At 39.8% G+C, this 20600-nt stretch overlaps 1 protein-coding gene across 15 annotated transcripts in view; it reads left to right on the top strand.

Moving 5' to 3' along the window:
- ESRRG (estrogen related receptor gamma) overlaps positions 1-20600 on the top strand; it is a 371470-nt gene that overhangs the window by 136729 nt on the left and 214141 nt on the right. For 4 of the 15 annotated variants that reach the window (XM_064709117.1, XM_064709119.1, XM_064709118.1 and 1 more), the window contains one exon: positions 8941-9094. The exons of 8 other annotated variants lie outside the window; for them this stretch is intronic. In XM_064709117.1, the coding sequence (XP_064565187.1) occupies positions 9060-9094 (35 nt within the window). In that variant the 5' untranslated portion in view covers positions 8941-9059. Of the gene's footprint in view, positions 1-8940; positions 9095-15963; positions 16013-20600 lie in introns of all 15 variants that reach the window. 3 more of the 15 variants (XM_064709122.1, XM_064709113.1, XM_064709127.1) reach the window with 2 other exon arrangements.

The following is a 20600-nucleotide window of genomic DNA, read 5'->3' as shown; positions in this document are numbered from 1 at the left end:
GCTGGTCTGAAAATCCTCTACAAAGACTAAACCTAAAATCCTGTTGAAAATAATGAGACATTTTTTTCTAATAAAAGGAGGCTTTATGTAAAAAGAAAAATATTAGCAGAATAGGAACAGGACATGTCATAACACCTTTATTTCCCCTTTCTTTTTTTCCTGTTCTGCATCATAAAAGCCCTCCTAGTGCTTCTTTCCCTGATATTGAGTGCGTTTATCCCAGTGGTACAGACAGAAGTTCAAAGGCGACTGCAAGGTTGCTTTTTTTTTTTACTCCCAATGAAAATAGTAAGTATTCCACATTTCTAAGCATTGCAACAGGCATCAGATTGATCTCTTACCATGGCTTTGGGAAAACCATTATGGGTATGGTGTGTCTTGGGCTTGTGATTGTTAGGAGTGAAGATGTTGAGGTGAAGAGAATAACATCAGGTATCATGACCAGGGCTTGATGTTTCTCATGGAACTGATGCTTAATAATCTTGGGTATGGCAATGATTTCAGTAAAATTAATATTTACTATCTACGCAATTTTATGTATAGATATATATGTGTGTGTGTGTGTTTGTTTGTTAAAAATCATAGGTGGAATCTCATATTTTTGGTGTCTCAGAGAAAGAGCAACCTATTTTTATCTGTGTCACACAGAGGCAGAAGCTCATGGAGATCATTTGCAGCCAAAGCTGTCTGACTTAGGTCTCCATTCTTTTGTTTTCTGTCAAGATCTCAGTCTCATTTTTCCAGCTCTGCCCTGTCCCACTTCTTTTGCAAGGCCTTCAAATATCGTGCTAAACTGTGGGCACATAGTGATGGAAGACTGTGGCTCTTGAATTTCTTCCACTGTCCTGCTGGCCAGGACCTGTACATAGTCTGCCATGTAGGGAAAAAAAAATAAAAATTTTGAGGCAGAGTTTAAATGGAGGTTTGGGACAGTCTTGTTAGACATCTCATCCATATGGTTTCTGGAGTTTAGGATGACACCCTGTGAGTTTCCTTATCATGACAGGGAACACATCTCTCCATCCACACTACTTAGGTTTTGTAAATTGGCAGAATACCTAGATTAGCCTTCTCGCTGGCTTCAGAGACAGTAAATACAGGTATGTGAGAAGCCTTTTGGTGGGAGATGTTTTTGTGATTTAAAACACAGACAGGAAGAGAACTGGTCTGGCATTTGGAGTGCGATGAGTTGTAAACATTAATTGTGAATTGAGCAGGAGGAGGCAGTTTCTGGTGCTGCTTTGGGGATTGGGGTCCCTGTTGCTGTTACTCATATAAGGTATGTGGCTCATACATAAGTGCCTGACCTTGCTTGCTTTTTCCCCTCTCATTTTTTTTTCCTCTCTCCTTTTTTCCTGATATGAACTGAATAGGAAGGCAGATAGATGGAGTTCTGGTCAGCCTAGTTGGCGCTGGAGGTGATATGGTGCTACACCAGGACAGGGTCACCTTTTGTTTTAGGCTTCTGGCTGGAGCACAATAAATACATGTGCTCCCAGCAGCTCTCTGGCTGGTCCCTTTGAGCTGCAGTGTGTATTGGTCATGGTGGTCTGCTCCCATTGCACTTTGTGCAGGAGGATCTCACCTGCAACAACAGATACCCCTGAACTGGAAGTAAGAGCCCTGGATAGAGATTCCTACAAGCAGATGACCAGCTTTCAAAAATATAATATTCTCCTATCAAGCATGTTTCATGCTACAGTGTTTGAATCTGTGTTCTCCTTTAGAGCTGCCCCCATGGAAGAAGAATGGGAGTTCCTCCTGCAGTATCATTGCTACACTAACATGTGAAGAGAAGTCTGAAGAGATATACTTTAATATATTATCCATGAGGGAATTCCACCGTTTAAGCTTAAATATTTTAATGGGCAGTATTGAATATTTGGCTATGTTCAGTCTTGGCATACATAGAATCACCTTTCTTGAAGTGAGTGAAGCTCTTTCTACTTCTGCCAGACCTAAGCTTAGGTTGGAGACTTCCAGTCTCATAACTCAGCTTGTTCAACACCAATACAAAGCTCTTTTATGAGGAGAGAAATATAAAGCAATATACGCAAGTCTGTAATTACTTTGGCCACAGAACAAACATATTGTTTCTTCCTGCTTGGAAGGGCCTAACCTTCTGCAGGGAGAGTAGGATCTGTGATACCTCTGGTATTGATAGCATTCCTACAGCAACTGTGTTTTCCAGCAAGCTTTGTACTAGCATAAGACACTTCTGGTTTATTCCATGGTGTGGAGGGGAAGGGAAACTGTTTGTAGCTCGTGGCAATGCCTTCCTGGGCAATTGATTTCAAACAGTGCATCTCAGGGTGTCTTCCTGTATGGAGTTGCACTGGAAGTGCATCACTTCCAGTCTGTTTAATTGGAGTCTGGGGTGACACTTCTTTGCTGCCTTATCCACGCATAGAAAGATGATATACATTTTAGCTTTAAGTACACTACAAGGTTGGAAAGTAAAGTTGAGTTTGCTCTGAAGCAGATATATTGGCTTCCCATGCTTTGAAGACAAATGGAAGCTCATCCATCGCTGCTACACAAGTATGCTGGTGCTGTTTCAAGCTGCTTTGGGTTAGGATTTCAGTTTGCCCTTCCTTCCTAATGGGGTCCCTTGGTGGAGAATGCCATCCAAGTGCAGGATGGATGAGGTGCCCTAAGGACCTGTATCATGCTTGCCTTTTAAGCAGTTCCTAGCTGAACTGTGAACTGAACTTGTCTTGGAGTGCTGTTTAAGGATATGAATTCAACTTTGAGATGAAAAAACTAAACAAACGCTAAACTATACACTAGCATATGTCAGCCTGAAAGCACACAGTGTTTGGTGGCAGTATTCATATGAATCTAAAATTATTTTCTTCTAATGCCTTCAGTATTTCCCCAGAGCTCCTTTCTTTGTTCCAACTCCCTGTGGAAGAGGCTGAGAAAAATGGCTGGTGTGTTCACTCTGGCCACTGTCAGCGCCAGGCTCGCAGCAGAATTAATTCTGTCCTCCCTAATGACCATCAGATACCTCATTGCCAGGGAAGGGGCCCCTCTGTCTGCAGGATCCCAGTAAGGAAGTTTGGTTACGCAGGAAAACACGCTGCAGAGGCTGGAGGGTTCTGCTTGCCTGGGTGACACAGGTTTCTCTCTTGGGTGACATTTACCTGTCCCCAGGGTGGGCTGCTAGGAGGAGCTGGCATGCCTGATGCTTGGTGTGTTACTGGTTTTGGTTTTTCTTTGAAAACTTAGCCACATGTTTCCTTCATGTTATGGGGAAAAAGATTTTAAAAAAGGAGGGGGCAGGATGAAACAAACCTATGTGCTGTGTCCTTTGTGATCGTGTCCTCCCCCAGGGTTCTCAGTTCCCTGAATATGTTTGTGAGACCAAGTGGGTTTCTATACATACAGAATGTTTCTTTGCATTGGGGTGCATGTTTTTTTGAGTTGGACTGCTCTTTAAATTCAGAGTCCACCTTTCACACAGGTCCACCTGCATGCAATGCAAATATTTTTCAAGGCAGTGTTGCTTGATTTCAGCAAATTCAGACCATCTTACACAGTCGTACAAAATTCATTCCCTGTTTCTATTTCCCGGACTGGCACACGCTCTGAACTTTACCTGTGCAGTTAGTTGGATGCTGTTGGCAAAAATGTAGGAGAAAAGTATCCTAGAAGGGAGCACTAATCAGCAGATTCTGCTGTGTTGTGAGCAATAGCTCACATGTACTAGGGTGTGAAGCTGAGCACATCCCTTTTAAATGGTTGGTTTTGGTTTTAGTGTTAAGCCCAGCTGTTCCTTGAAACACTCTGTACAGTACAGTAATTTAGAGTGTAATGTTCTCGTATAAGGAGGCAGATGTGAATCACAGGTGAACTACTTCTGAATGATGGCAAGGGTGTGAGCACTCCCCCTGCCCTTCTCTTTCCCCTCCCAGTCTCTTAGTCTCCTAGATTTATTTTCTCATCTCCCAGATTTATTTTCTCATCTCCCACTGCTTTTTTGCAACACAGGTGGACACATTCCAGTATGAGACTGATGAGCCTGCTGTGTGCTGGTTGATCTGGTCCTCAAGGTTGATTTTGTCTTTTTTTCCCTTTGTGTACCCTAAGAAACAGATGCTGCCTCAAGTAGCTTTGAATGTACCAATAATTGTATGTCATAGTGAGAAGCAAAACAGAGAACATGTTTTCACCCAAGATTTGGAGGTGGTAGGAAATGACCTCTTACCCTTCTTTTACTTTTCAGATCTTTAAGCCCTAAGCCACCCTAAATCTACTGTCCCTATAAAAAGCTGCATTTTAAAAGGCTTTAGGAGGCTTGCTGACCTTGCAACCTACTTTGTAAGGAGTCTGCACCCACAGCTATTAAACAAAATTAATTTCAGCACTTTTAAATTGTTAATCTTGCAAAAGACAACTTGCTTGCTCTCCAGTGATCCCACAGGTCATCATTCTGTGAGCTGCAAGCCATCACCAGGGTTCATGGCTCTCAACATCGTGAGAATGCTTGTGGTCTCCCAATTGCCTTACAAAATTAATTCCTCTGCCCTCCACATTTCCTCCCCAGCAGCTCTTTGAGATCTGGGCTCTTTGTGAGCTGGTTGTGTGTAGCAGCTACTCATGAGTAGCCACGCCACAGATTTCTCCCATTTTGAAGTTATTCTCTCCTATCTCAGTTGCTTCTCAAGTCATGGGAGTGAACTTGGGGCAGCAGGACATGAATTCAGGTAGGAAATGGCAGGTCTTGTCTTCAGGATGTTAGCTTTCCTGTTGAAAGGGAGCTCTGAAGTTCCCTTTCAATAGGAACGCTAACATCCTGAAGTCTAAGTTACATTTCCCCATATCCATGGGGCAGATGCTTGACCAGGTGTTAATTTATTTTGAATCTTCTTAAGTGTGTTCTTCCTGGCCATGAAACTTGGAAATGTTGCCTTTTTTCCTCGAGGTGGGATGATGTGAATGCGCTGGGGGTGGGGGAGAAAGTGCACGCTGTATCTGCTATTATCATGCCTGGTTGTCCCTGCTCCTTCCACCTCTTTTGTCTCTGCCACTCAAGCCAATTTCAGCCATCCGCCGACTCTCATTTGGGATAATAGCCTCTCTTTTTACTGTTGTCTTGTCATGTTTGATTCGGCAGCACAAGGGTTTTAAATTAGCCAAAACGTTTGCATGCTGGGCTTACTCCGCTGCCACTACCAGTTGTAGAGCCACTAAACCACTTGATGCTGAAATTGATGATTGCTCGGAAGGAATAAGAAATTGTTGGTGGCTACCGGGAAGATTCATTCACGCCGAGCCCCTTTTAAGAAAGCTGGGGGGGAGGGAGAGAGAGATTTCCTTCAGTTCCCCGCTGCCTGGCTGTGGCTGCATTGTGCTTGTGCCAGGTTCCCGCTGAGTGATTACAGCCTTGCTAGGCTGCGTAGTTCCTGTGATTTCAACATAAAAACAGAAGAAGAAAAATATAGAGGCAAGGGAAAGGGGGAGGGATGAAGCTCCAAAGACTTGTAGTTCAATTCGCTAACATAGAATTGTGGTGTTTTAACTCACTGCCCGCCTTGTTATTGTTGTTGTTGTCTAATTTATTTCCCCTGTCTGAAAGTTTACTTGTTAGAAGTTTTACTCTGTAGAAAAACTACTGCATTGGCCTGCCTTTGTTGGTGATACTAAACCACAGCTGGGCTGTAAGCAGTTTTTAATATTCTCTGGATCTGGATTAAAAATGATCCATCAACAATGGGATCACGGATCACCAAGAAACTATACAAACCGCCTAATAATACCTCCGCATGCCCTCCTAAATGCCTTTTACTTGTTTACATTCGTGTTTAAAGACATGAGGGGACAGAAGTTAGAAGGGAGAAGAAGATGAGAGTGCTTGAGAAGCCATAAAAAAAGAAAATAAATGTTGGATTAAATGTGAACAACTAGGATTGTGTGGTGGATATAATTTTATTTCAGAACTACATACAATTGCATATGCAATGTGAAAGAATCTTTTATTTCTGTTGAATGGATTTCTGTTTGAAAAGGGATTACTTTGTTATTTTAGTTTATTTTTCATATTCCACCAGTAACTCCAGTGATGACAGGTAGTTAAATGGTCAGAAAGGTCAGTAAGAGACCCGTGTACAATGGCTCAGGGTTTCCAAGTCCAAAGACAAACACCATCTATCAGAAAATAGTAGCAATTGTTAATTTAAAACAAAACAACCATCCAGACTCTCTATTAGCCATATATGCAAGTTCCCAGACAGTTAGAAACATGGCTTCAGATATATAATTCATTATACAGTGCCACAAGTAAGACCCTAAATAAACACGTGGGAATATGATTGCATAACATCCAAGCCAAGAAAGATGTTCTCATTGTATCTAATGTTGCCAACATTATTGTTACTAATATTCTAGCACTTTTTTCCTGATTGCTAAGCCGCATGTTCTCTTGCAAAATAAAACCTTTTTCTGCCAAAAGGAAGAAAAAAAAATCTTGTAAATCTGAAGGTGTTGGCATTCAACTTTATTTCTCTTGCATATAATAAATCGTGAAGAAATCATATAAATGACTCAAGCTCTAAAAATACAAATCTAAGAGGCCAAATCTCTGGGGCCCAGCAGTGGTGTGCTGTTGTGCAAGCCCAGCTCTAAGGGCTTCTGTCCATGCCAATTAGCAGTAGATTGGAAAGCCGGGCGACCATGATAGGTTTAGTCCTGTTATCTAACTGCTGCACTGTTCAGAATTGCTGATTTCCCTGCAAAATCATGACAGATGTATTACAGGAAAATATATTGGCTGAGTAGCTAGTGAGAGAGTTAATGCAAGGGATAATAAGTAGCTAAGGCTACGTCCTCCAGCAGACTTTGATGTGGTTTGATAATATATGGGACGGGTCAATCTGCCCTATTAGCAAATGTAGCCAGTTTATGCTCTACATACAAACTAGAGATTTGATAAAGCACTAAATTAGTTTTCACAAGGTATTAGATGTTAGATACTTAATGGGATCATCATGCTTTTGCTACACTTGGTTAGGATGTGTTCTGTAGCAGAAGCATGCTGCAGCATGACATTTCACCAGGAAAGGAAGCCTGTCTTGTGACTGAATCACGAGTCTGGGAATTAGAACGTCCAGGCATTGCTTGGCTTCGGGATTACTGTCTCCCTGACTTGCAGGAAGGTTTCTCTTTTCACATCTGCAGAATGGGACTGCGTTCTTCCCTTTCCTCTTTGCCTCTTTGCAGAGCCACCACTGCTTTTTAAATGGGTTTTTTTTCATCCTTGGGAGCAAGTAATCATAAATCTGTGACACTTCAGTCATATGAGATGAATCCTGTCCCACTCAGTAAGTGCTGGGAAAGTCCCTAGACTTGATATCAGAGAATTTACAGGTTCAAGCAAATCTGGCTAAGAAACTTTAGTAGATTGTGAAAGGAGAAGCTGAGGGTTTAGGTGTACTTCTGCATTTCCTCTCTGCCAGTGGTCAACCAGTAATTTAAAATGTTACTAAAACCAATAGTTTAGTGAAGCCAATAGCATTGTTATAGTCTAAAATCCATTGGCAAGATAGGTCATGTGGGTACGAATCTGCATATCTGTACCCATTCTGGCAGTGTGAAATGTGGGTGAAGAAGTCAGCCTTCCTGGGGCCACACAGAACCTTCAGAAAACGATGCTTTAAAACCCATTAAGTGCTTTGTCTTTCTCACATGGATCTAATTTTTTGCCAACATTATTTTACCCTCTGTTTACAGACAATGTTCTTAAATATGTTTGGAAAGCATCATTTTAGTTTCTCTATCGTCTCACTGCATATGCCGGTAACTGATCCTGGATGACCGCTGCCAGGCTTTGCACTTTGAGCGCTAGGGAGACATCCCTGCCTTTTTGTGAAATGCAGCAAGAGTGTCATGTATAAAATGATCCTGTTTGAAAGGACAGAAGCCATATCCCAATATAGATCACAGTGGAAAATGACTCAAAATTACATGACAGCTTCTCCCCATTTACCTTCCTCCCCTCCCTTTCCCTTTCTCAGCCTGTTTCCCAGTTGGGCTGTGGTAAGAAACACATTGTGTATTGTGACATTTTAGTTTACTGTTACTAATAATGCCTTTGCATCTTTCATTAGTGGGCTATTTATAGGATTGCAAAAGGGCATTGGTACCACTTGGCCTCTGAGGTGGTACTGCCACTGTCCCAAGGACTGAGATGATTTTAAAGGGGGCTGGGCTGCACCCTGGCCTTGGCTCTGGGTTTGCCTAGCTCCAGCAGAAGCCTTGGGTTAAAATCCTAGGGTTTAAACCTGCTGAGGTCAGTCTGGACTTTAGATGCTTTTATAAACAAGAAGACTTTGCCTCATAACTCCTACTAAGCCTGCCCCTGATGAGCTGCTCAGGGTTGGAGGGCTGTGTTTTCCCTAATAAATTCCTTTTTTTGAACCCACTTGTTAGTCAAGCATTGTGCACACTAACTACAGCGAGGGCCCTGGGCATAAATTACTCTCACGTGGCACTGTCTCCGAGCAGCCCCCCAGTTATGGATTACTTTGTTCTCGACTTGACAGGAACATAATTAGAACTGTTGATGAAATCTACCAAATTGTTCCTCCGTGGCCTCAATGGTCAGGAAATTTGGCTGAGTCGTATTTGTCACCGACGTAAAGGCTCTAAACACTTCATATTAACTATGTTATTAATGTGCCCTCTAATCTGTCCGTGAATTGGTAACACTTGGAGGGAGCTTGTGTTCTAATAGCACCTTGTGATGAATTCATTGTAATGCTGTTCAAAAGTTTCTGGAGGGTGGGGGAAAAAAAAAAAGAAACCTTGATAAAAAGTGCATATTTATAGGTTGTTTCTTTTTTCTGTATGTGCATTTTTATGTTATACAGTTTTGTTTTGTTTTGCTTAACTGGAGATTCATTTAGGCTTTACATTGACAGACCCTTTTCTGTTCTATAGGATTTGCTGACATTTGGGCTGTTTCATTGCCAGAGGAGGCTTTGTGTGTCCCAAAGGAAGTGAGTGATCTGGCCATAACAAATCCTGCCAAAATATTTTAACACCGTTACGATTTTCTAATGCAATGCGTAGTGAATGTGACTAGAAAAGGATGGTGAGTCCACGCAGGGGGTTCGCTCCCTCTCCTCCCATTTGTCTGGCGGGACGAGCACGCCGCAGCTGCCGGGGGGTGGGAGGCCACAGCCCGCTGTGGGAGGGGTGTTTGCCTCCTGAAGTGTGTCCCTTCAGGGGCACCGAGGGCTCAGGCTTGATCTCTAAACCAACCTTGCAAATTTTGCTCCTGCTCTTGAACTTTGTGCAGTCCCAGGGTCGTCAGAGACAGCGTTTTAGTGATGTTAAAAAATGTGTTTTGGCTGCTGTAAGTGTTCAGTGAGTTTAAGAGGGGAACGTGTTAGACACTTATGGATGAGAGAAGGGTTAGTGGCTGAAGGCCCTACAAGTTGACAGACTCTTACCTTCAAAATGAAGAGCTATCTTGTACTTCAGAATAGTTCTGAGGAGCTTTAAGGTGGCTCTTAACTATATAAGCAACTCTACTTAAAATGCTAGAACACAAAATTCTCACATGTAGTGTTCATGGGATGAAGACAATTCAGACAACCTAATGTTTAGCTTAGAGCTGTAGGTATGAGAAAGCTAAAATTTATATTCCCAAGCTATTCTCTAGAGCAGCAGGTAATTTAACTGTTATTTTTATAGTACCTTGGTGATTTGTTTCTATTAAATTTAACATCATCCACTCCCCTCTCTCCCCCATCCCCCCAAAAACCCAACCCAAATATAAGTAAAGTTAGTCTTTGGTGAGCAATTTAAAGCCCAAAACCAGTAAGCAAATTGAAATGTGCTGACTGCAGAATGCCAGCCATCATCATGTGTCCAACATGCACCATATTGGATTACTCTGGCAATTGGCTTCTGCAGCAGGGTAAACTTGTGTGTCTTTAGTCAATTTTACATTTATATACTTAAAAATAAAGTAGCTGTGTGCACCAGCAAGTTTTACTGAAGGAAAAAGCTACAGAGCAATAGGAGAGTTGAGCATGTCCATGGCTTTTGATCAGGTGGCATAAGTGAAGTCTGGCCTTTTGCTGTTGGTGGTGTTTCCCACTTGAAAGTTTCTCTGTTTGTCTTTGAATGCCAGATGAGATTGCAAGTTGTCACACTCATCTCCTGAGCCCTTGTTCAGGTTTTCAGGGCTCACACAAACATTCTGTTCCCTGTGGCCGCCATATATGGCATGTCCCAGCTCCCAGGGGCAATGATGCTGTCACCAGCAGGAGGGAAGTGTGAGCCTGGGAGTTAGGACTTTCTTTCAGACTTTATTTTAGGATCTTAATATAAATAAGTAAATGAAATGGGAATCTTAACTCGGCATTTTTCTCATGCAAATCAATCTATTTCTAGTAATGAGCAATTTAAGTATTTTTTTTTAATATTGTGGTTGCCATCTCGGGAAATCAGGACCAGAGTTCAGGATGCTCAAATTAGGTTAGTTAGTGCATACAGATATTCTGTTGATGAATCTATTATTAGAGTGAAATAGTACTTTCCCTGGGTCTGTTTCTTCTCACTGTTTTTGTCTCTTTTTCTCTCTCAGGTCATCTCCCCTAAATTTATTCTTCCATGCTTTAATTTCACCTCACCATTTGATTAATTTCTACCAAAGCCATGGGCTCTTTAAGGACTTTCTAAATTATTAGATCTTGTTACTTATTTGCAGTGAGTTCAAAACTGAATTCCATTTGCTTTTGTCATAGTCTTGTTTTATCACTGTTCTAAAATGGGACATTATTTGGAGCATTCTTCCCCAAAAGCATTCTTTATGCTGTCCTGGCTGTACTTCATCTGTTTTTCTAATATGTATTTGCTACTAAAAATTTTCTATGAGTGAATGAGTATTGTATTATCCTTGAATGTCATTAATTTTCTGGGTTTGGGGTTATTTTTTGGGGTTTTTTTAAGTTTCTAGTGGAAATGTCATGATACATTTGTATTTATATATGTTCATCCTGTACATACAAATCTAATTTTTCACTCAGTAGAATCAAATGCATGAGGAGCCGACCTTAATCCTGATTTCACTTGTTTGAGAATAGGAAGTAAAACTACTTCTGTAGAAACCAAGGCACTTACTCAAGGCAGGAAGGTGAGGAATGGGATTCTAATATCAGAATTGGAATATTAATTTGGTAAAAATGTATGCGTTCATGGTGTCAGCTGTGGGGAGCATATGCTAGGACATGCTTGTGTTCAAAATCAGGTTGCATAGTTAATCATTCCAAGAAATAGACTTATCACTTCATAAACTCTAGCAAAGACTGTTTTCTTTTCCAAACATTTAAATTACTGAGCCGTTTTATGCATTAAAACCCAATTATGACTTGCATGGTATTTCAAAGAGTTTTCAAAGCTATTTCTTTTAGGAACTATGCATAGTCTGAGCTGTTAGCACTGAGTATTTAATATTTTCAGCTGTATCAACTGTAGGGTTTTTTCCTACCAAAACACTGTTTCAAGAATTTTTATAACCAGACTAATCAGCACAAATCCCAAGCAGCCAGTACCAGAACATGCTGCATGTCCCCTAAAACTAGCAAACTAAAATCCCAATGTGGCCATTAAGCTACAGAATATAGCTTAAAAATACTTTATTTCCTTTTTCTGAGATGGTGAAGACCAGATTAAAATCAAGGGTTTTCTCTGGCACCTCTTTTCTGTCACCTTATGAGAGGAATAAAAATCAAGATATGTTGCAGGAATTTAGGGAATGAGATTTACCTGCAACGGATCAGAAATACTTATTTTAAACACCACCCTCTTGTTTATAGGGGCCAATTTAGTACTAGACATCAGTTTAAAAAAACTCCAGAATAATCTTTTGTCTTACTCACTTGGGTGCTGGTTTGTCAGCAGAGAAGTGTATGTGAATCAGATCACACTGATTTGGTCAGGAAGTGACCTCTGTGGCTGTGTATAATGCAGTGGCTAGGAAGAGCTGTGTTATTAGTATGAAGATATAAAAAATGCATGTGACAGTGGCACCATGATGAGACCACTTACCAAAGGCACCCTAGTCCTGAGTATAGAAAGTTATCCCCTAATTTTGGGAATTAGTAGGATGGTGTTTGATAAATGTTATATTCCCAAAATAAGGCTTAGGTACTATGGATATCAGGGAAAACAAAGTTTATAAGATGAAGTAATCCTACTTTAAGTGTCAAACAAGAGAGATAATAAGTTTTCAAAATCAGGAAGTTGCTTTATAAAGACCATTATGGACACAGGATCCCTATATAGGAAGAAGCAAAGCTGTTGGCTTTAACAAAAAGAATTAAAAGGGGACTAGGCTGTCCCTCACCACTCATTCTGTATCTTAGAGCAGAGCTGGAGCTGAGATGGGAGCCTGGTGCTTCTCTTCATGAAGAGATTGTATGAATGACAGGTTGCAAAGATATTAGAATTTACTAAGTCAAGTCATACTTGTCAATGACTTCTCCAGCTAGATATTTAAAGTTCAAGTGCTTGTTTGCTTTAGTTAAGTGCTCTGAAGTGCTTTTAAAAGTGTTGGCCCATTTATATAAACAAATTGAGAAACTATTGATAGTCTTCCCAGTCAGAGTATGTTACCCAATATTTGAATATCCTTCCTTGAGTCCCAAAAAGATTTGCACTAGCAACTTCTAAAACACGTGAGGCTTTGTTAATGGAGCATTGTGTTATTTTATCATAGACATTGCCAGAAATGCAGTTTCTTGGTTGCACATAACGATGAGGAGGAAATAGAGGGCAGTCAGTAGCTCAGAAACTTATTTATCCAGAACTTAAGTGTGACTTGAGAGGAAGAATGAGCTGGAGGCCCGATTTCCTCTTGGAACATTTGCAGAAGGGAATTAGTACTTACATCTCTCCCACAGTTTGTTCCCCCTCCTGCTTAGCTGTGCTAACTCAGGAATCTCTTTTGGTGCTCAGAGCCAAAATTTGGTGCTCAGGCAACCAAATTTAAGACATTCTCAAACCATGGGAAAATCCTGTTTGCACACAAATGACCACTCACAGAAAGAAAGGAAACTACCAACACTCTGGTGAACATGAAGGCTGGGATGGTGTTTATGTGCTTCCCCACAGTGATCCCTACCTGGCAGTGCTGTAGTGCTTCCTTACTAGTTGTTCCGCTCAAAACATTGCCCTCCTTGGAGGGATGTCCTTTAACCTAATGATACTGTTTGATACTGAAAGGCAAAGCATGTCAAAAGATTGTATATTAAAATTTAGCCTCTTTCTGTGGATGAAGAAATGAGCATTATTTGGAGGGATCACTGGGGAGACCTTGTGCAGTAAGATCAGGGCAGGTATCTCCAGAAAAATAAACTGAATGCCATCAGCAGCTATCCCCCAAAATGCAATGTAGGGTGAGAAATAGAGAGTGCAATCTTAAAACTAAAACTGCATCCTTCTTTTAAAGAGAAAAACAACAACCAGCTTGTCCTAATAATTTTAATCTGCATGTGCAGTCTTTTTGCCTACCTTACGTCCTCTTGGCGAGATTAAGGTGGTGTCATAAGCTGGTGAATTTAGAGCTGTTGCTAATTTAAACTCCGTTTAATAAAACACAAGTTTGAGATATCTTACAAATCAGTGAATGTGGCATAGTTTGAAGATTGCTTTTGTCAAGTTTGATTAGCTCAAAGAGAAACCTTTTCTAAATATTGGTTGAGAGATTAATCAGACAATGTAAGACCTTGAATTATTCCTCATCACAGGAAAACAACATAACGTATTATCTCATTTGAAGACTGGAAAAATGTAACTTCTGAGGATTTAAAATTTGTGTTTTAAAGATTCTACTCAAGGCAAAACTTTCAGGCTGTTCTTTTTTTAAACTGACTTATAATTTTTCCAAATTATGTTTTACTTTCTACAGCATATTCCCATATTACAAGCTGATAGTACCAACATCATTACATTGAAGGATGTTCTCATTATTGACTTCATTCTCAATTAATTATAAGTTTGTCATGTTTTAATGAGTAGGATTAAACTTTCATATTCCAAATATATGTCCTGCATTGCTTGCTTAGAAGCTTTCTAAAGAATCTGGCTGATCGACTTCTCTGAATCTGTACAAGGAAGCAAAATATTCTTTGTGCACATTAAAAAGTGTTTACTGTATTTACAAACTCTTGCAGAAAAGTTTTAATAGCTCTCTGCTTTGGAACAAAGTGTAGAATTTGGGCAAAAGCTGTGCTGCTCTTTTGTAGCCTTCCCTGTCACACAAACTGTTGTCTTCACTAAAATAGAAACTCATATAGAGCTCAGTTATGTCCTGTAAAATAAAGGGAGAGTAGCACTCATGTATTTCAGGCATACCCTAATTTTCATACTCTCCCCCCAAAAGGAGAAGGTACTTTGTACTTAATTGCCCTGTTTTACAAAAACGTGGCACATTTGCATCGGAGCTGCTGCCACCTGTGCTTTCCAGATTCGGTCCAGTGCAGCTCTGCAGGGCGTCCATCAGGCTTTCTCTCCTAACTTCACTGTGCACTCTTAGATCCTGTTTGCTAACACAGATCTTGGTTATATTTTCTAGCAGATGTTTTATGTTCATTTGTCTTTTATTTCATTGTACGACTTCACACTTTTCTCATTAGTACAGATCAAATAATTTCTAAGAATGGTTCTTTTGCTTACTTGCCTGCAAAACATACACATAGGATGGGTGTATTCTAGCCCTGCTGTAGGTTCACCTTCTGCTGATTGCAGTATGCTTAGGGGTCCCCCCCCCCCCCCCCCCAGTATATCAGTAATAATTAGATACCTGTAAACAATAACCACCAGCAAGTTTGGAGTCTGTGTCAATGTAGATAGGTGTCATAGTAAGGGCAGGTAAGCAGATTCCTCAGCAAAAAGAAAATCTTTCACTGAAAATGTTTTTACATTGCTTGTTTAGCCTGTGTTGAATTAAAAGTAACCTTGCAATGTGAACAGCAATGTCAACTGATATCACAGTTTGGCTAATAACACATGAGCATGATTTCAAGAGGGTTGGACCAGCATGGCCCACACCAGGTAGGAACCCAAAGTCCTGGAAAATGTTGGGCAGCAATCTCCACCCCAGGCCATTTCTCATGAGACCTGTTACTACAAATAGCCTGTGGCTACATTTGGGTATTCAGGTTTCGACAGGATGTGGCTGCTCTTTCTCACTTAGCAGATGGCTTTTCATGTACCATCACCTGTCCTCCTTCGCCTCACTAACAGAGCTGTGACAAGAGCTGTCCTGGTGGTTGTGAAAGCTGCTTTCTGCATGTGGCCATCATCATTATCACATGTGAGCACCTTTATTTAGCAAGTCCACACATACATTACTGGTGCAAATGTCTTATGTTTGGGTACATTCATTGTATATCTTAATATAATTCATTTATATCTTCATTTTATGTCACTTGTACTGTGAGTGTGGGGTGGGGATATTTCACAGCCTAATCAGGGAGTTAAACCTATCCTATGCAAAACCTGCTTGGTCTAAGGATCAGACTTTGCATTTCTGTACGACAGGGGATGAATTTCTTCACACTCTCCTGTTTGGAGGAACATCTGTGGCTCAGTTGTGCCTTTGCACTGGTTGAAAGTAGTTTGGTAATCCCAAGCATGGCAATGGAAGTTTTATACTCCACTTCCACCTCTCCTGTCCTCAAGCACGTTTTGTGCATGGACCATCCTTATCATCAGCATCTGTCCTTAGAGTGATCATTTACCTGTCTCTAGATCTCTGTCCCTTTATACAATACCAGATTTAAAATTGCATCTGTCTGGAGGGGAAGGCATGATCTCAAAGAATTAATACTGATTTCAAATTTTTATTGCCAGGAACTACAAGTAATATTGCTTTAAATTAACCAGTAATTATTCAGAGTCATGTAGGAAAGAGTTAAAAATACTAAACAAAAAAAATCCCTTTTCCAGGCAACTGGACTCCTTCCTTTCAACACAGCTGTTGCAGGAGGTTTCAATGGTATGAATAAATGTATTTCTTTTAACACTTTTGTTGTTTAAAATGCTATTGTTTCATCTGAGGTGTGAGGAGATGTGCTAACCTTGTCAATGTGGGTGCAGTAGAGCAGAAATGATAACTGTATATACTTTTTTTTTATAAATATACAGAGAGTGTGTGTGTGTGTGAGAGAGAGAGAGAGACAACTTATTTAAATCCTGAATACAGTCAGACCTCATATGCATTGTTAAAAAAAAGCCCTAAAGAATTGCATATGGATTAGGGGGATGAATATTCTATTATTTCAGTCTGTTCTGCTGATCTTCTTATTGTGACTTTGTGCTTCAGAAATCTGCCAGGAATTTGGCTTTGCTGTACTAGACAGTAATTTTAAATGTGTATCAAGCACTTGATAGTGTATGATTTGCGTGCTGTTGCATTCCCATTCCCTAAATTTTCCACCAATTTATTACTTTTTTCATACTGTTTTAATATTTCAGGATGATGAATATATACAGCATCATTAAAAGTAAATAAAAAATGCATGAAATTAAAAAATGGAATATTAGATGTTTCTTTGCTGTAATCCCTAGGTCCAATAGGAATGAAATGTCTCTGTTCTGTCAAGTAATCCCTAAACATGATTAGGGACCTTGTAGTTTCCACATAGCCCACATAATATTTGTATCATATAAGCCTATTTATGTAAGGTTTGAGTAAAAGTTGTTATTAGAAGACCTATAAACCTATTCTACAATTCAAAAAGATATGCTTGCCTCTTAATCTCTGTACTTTTATTATTTTGCTGGAGATGACAATACGTCCTTAATTCATATTTCAGAATTCTTTTGCATCTTTTGGGTACTTATATCATGCGTTAACAATCCCAATGAAATGTATTTTTAAGACAGAGGACTGAGTTCAACAGTTCATCTACTCATGCAGCTTCTCCTTAAATCCTCGTTGGAAGGGATGTGCACCTCTTTCTAGGTCTCTCCTTTGACATCAGGGTTTAATCTGACCTGGGGGTCTGGAGATGGAGAGATGGTTTTTCTCATTTTGGGAAAGAGAAGGTGGAAAGAGAGAGAGGATTAATTTTCTCTGCTTAAATCCTGTGATAATATATTTTCAGTGATGGAGGTGCTTCTGGCAGCTCCATGGAAAGTTTTAGACATCAGCTTTTAATTTGATGAGCCTATAGCTAGCAGAGTTTTCAGGAGAAGTAGCTAGGAAGAAGGAAAATGGGGAAAAGCCTCGAATGACAAAACAATAGGACAGGAGAGACAATGGGCATTCCCAGCTGTTTCTTGTGACACAGTTGTGTTGCAGGTACAACAACCCAGCACTTCCTATTCCCTGGCTCAGCTTCTTGCCTGGGCAGCAGAAATGTTCATAGTCCCATTTTATGTGTTGTTAGGCTGAATTCATTAATGTGCAGAAGTATTCCAGTTCCATGGTAGCACAAGGAAGATCAATAAATAAATGAGAATAGTAACTTATATACTTCTATGGTTTGAGTAGACTTTCACAAAGAAAATATTTTTAAATGATGCCAGGGGTCAGCTGTGGCAATTCTGTATTTCCCATAAGAAAATTTGAGATTATATTAACCTTGGGCTACCTACTCAGAAAAACCCTGTGGAAATACACCTGTATTGCTTTCCACACTGCACTGAAATTTACTTTTATTTCATTTTCAGCAGTTAGGGTGGCATTTGAGCAATAGCCCTATTCTTGTATTTATGAACTAAGAGAAGCAAAACTGTTCACTGCTGAGCCCAGGGATCCTCTTCCAGGAAAACTGAGATCAATAATGGTTATCAAGCCTTCATTTATAGGGAGTGCTAAATGACCACAAAGCCCTGACATTCTTCAGTTAAGAGGTTATGCTTAAAACCAGGCTACCTACCCTCTGCCCCCCACCCCAAGCTACCACAGTCAGAAATTTTGATTTTTGATATAATTTCAAAATGTCACTTTGAGTTGTTACAATTCCTTTTTTGCTGGAGAGACTGTATTACAGCAGTGTCAATAAGTTAGAGGTGAATGATGGTTTCCCTCACCAACCTCCTCCTTCCTGCAAGTAGTAGAAGGTGGGAATGAGATGATGATGCTTGAGGTTCTTTTTATCATCCAAAGCAGGGATTTACAATTGTTATTGCAGTTACTTTTGGGTTTTGGTAATCAGCAAAAAGGGAAGTGCACACCCCAACCAGAGCAGAACAGCCCCTGAAAACTGAAAAGCCTTGCATGCTGATGTGTTTTCAGTTGCCTTTATTCCTTCAGTATAAGTGGAAAAGAGGGATTTGGAAAGCAAGAGCTTAATTTAACAAAATAATATTATGCTTTCGATCCTTAAAATGAATGAATTATTTGGATACTTAGCAGTATAATGTCTTTGAATAATGCTGGTACTTAAGTTGGAAAAAATTATATTGTCAGTGTGTTGCGTTTTCCTCTTATGATGTTTTTACCAATTTGGCATTTATGGGAAGCAATATCATTGTTGAGAAGTTTCCAAATTGCTTTTTATAGAAATCCGCAGAAATTAAATCTCCTCCTTGTTATGAAAATGAAGTGATGTCTTGAGACACTGGTATATTAGCACAAATCTGTAGAGACAATAAGCCAAATTCTGCTTGCAGTTATTGTGTGTCCACTTTTAATAGCTTCAGGAAGCTGTGTTAGGTATAGGCTGCTGCACTGTAAATAAGCCTCTGCTTAGCTTCAGTGTTTGAGCAGCACTGAGAGGCAGAGTGACATCCCTGCCCTTTGCCCTGTCCCCTCAGGCCGTGTGGCTCAGGACATATTGGAAAGAAACACAAAAAATGGGTTGGAAGTGAGACCAGTTCATGGACAGCCCAAGCAGGCCCCTCTTTAGAGGGGTGCAGTGCAGAATTATTTTAACTCAGCACCATAATGGGTGTTCATAGCTGAATTTAAACCACATAATAGTGCTGTATGTGATGTGTTTAAATTCATTGGCAGAATTAAGGCAGGACTAAGGCAAGTGCATGATTGATTTTCACAAATACAATCAAGTCTAAGAGATGGAGATGCAAGATGGATCAAATTTTGAGACCTGATTTACCTACATCAGATATTTAATGGGATGCTTAATTTGATTGCTTCACCAAAAACTACTCACAGTAGTAAAGCCACTGACTAAATGTCTGTGTAATCAAGGGATCTGTGTGCATCTACATCTTGATTTCCCTGTACAAATAACCAGCAATTAATGGTTCGCAATGACTGCAGGGAAAGGTTTAAGGTTCAAAATGGCAACCCTAGGGTTTTGGGGGGTCCTTTAGCATTATTTCATGATGTTTTTTAGGAGTATAGACAGGCTTGTGCAAGTCCGTGTAAACAGAAGATTTTTAACTTGGGTTGCAGAAGGCTCTTCATGGCTACAGCTAGAAGCCATCTCTCTTCAGCAAGGTTGGATGCTTTTAATAATGAGATTTAGGCTCTTAATATTAACCCCAGCATATTAGCCTACTCCTGTGTTGTCCAAGTGTCCCATTACCTGGGTTTGTTAATGAAAAATCAAGAAAAATCTTTGAACAGAGGGATGGTGGCTGTTATATGTGTTTTGTAGCGATCACAAGGCACTGTATACTTTCTTCTTGGGATTTAACACATTTCTGAGTGAAAAGTCAGCAGTCACTATTGGCACCCTTTTTATTTTTTCTTTTCTAAATTGTCTCATTGTAATGTGTATGAAGTACATAAGACTATCAGACCAAGAGTCTTGAAAATACTGATACATCCTCATTATTTTTTATTGTAGTATTTCTATAGTAGTGACTCATCAATTACATTTAGTGTTTTTATTTCCCATGGCACAAGTACAACAATTGAAATTAAGGGTGTTATGCTCACAGTCCTTTTCAGCACTCATTTGAGTTCAGGCAAACTTTGACTGTTTTCTCACAGTAACCTTTACAATGCAACCGATAAACATTATTTTTGTTTTAATGACTCCCAAATAATGTCATATTTAAATGAAATGCAGTTTGCCTCAGCAGGGTTCTTTGAATTTATGAGCATTTTTGTCCCATATCCTACAATAATGTGACAAATATTTGCATTTTTACTGTTTCCTTGAACACTTTTAAACACCCATTTTTAGGAGACTTCAGATTGCTTTTGAACATATTTGAATGCATTTTTAGCTATCACCAAGCTTAAAATAGGAACCCCTTTTTCAGCTTATCTTTATTAAACACCTGTAAAAATCAGTGATATTTCTTTTTTCTTATAAAGCTTTCTTCCTTTAACAAATGCCAGAAATGCTGCACTGTTCCAGTATGGGCTTCTTTTCTTGGTGGTAATGGGCAATAAATGGCCTGGTAATGTCTCTTCCATACACACAGGCATTTACCTGCCTGAGTATCATAAACAGGAACTTTAAATTGTAGTGAAATGCATCTGATCTTTAACTACAATCAATTAATATTAGAAATGCTAGGCAGCTTTTAGAAGATAGTCAGAATTAAGTCTTAGAAATTGATCATTCTGCACAAATGATCACGCTTACAATAAACCTCTGATTTAAAGAGTAGGTGGCCAGGCATGGAAGTGGCCAATTATTTATATTTTCCTATTG

This window comes from Zonotrichia leucophrys, chromosome 3, assembly GCF_028769735.1.
Source record: "Zonotrichia leucophrys gambelii isolate GWCS_2022_RI chromosome 3, RI_Zleu_2.0, whole genome shotgun sequence".
Taxonomy (NCBI): Eukaryota; Metazoa; Chordata; class Aves; order Passeriformes; family Passerellidae; genus Zonotrichia; species Zonotrichia leucophrys.
The sequence above is the reverse complement of the archived record's forward strand: the minus strand, read 5'-3'. Positions and strand labels throughout refer to the sequence as shown.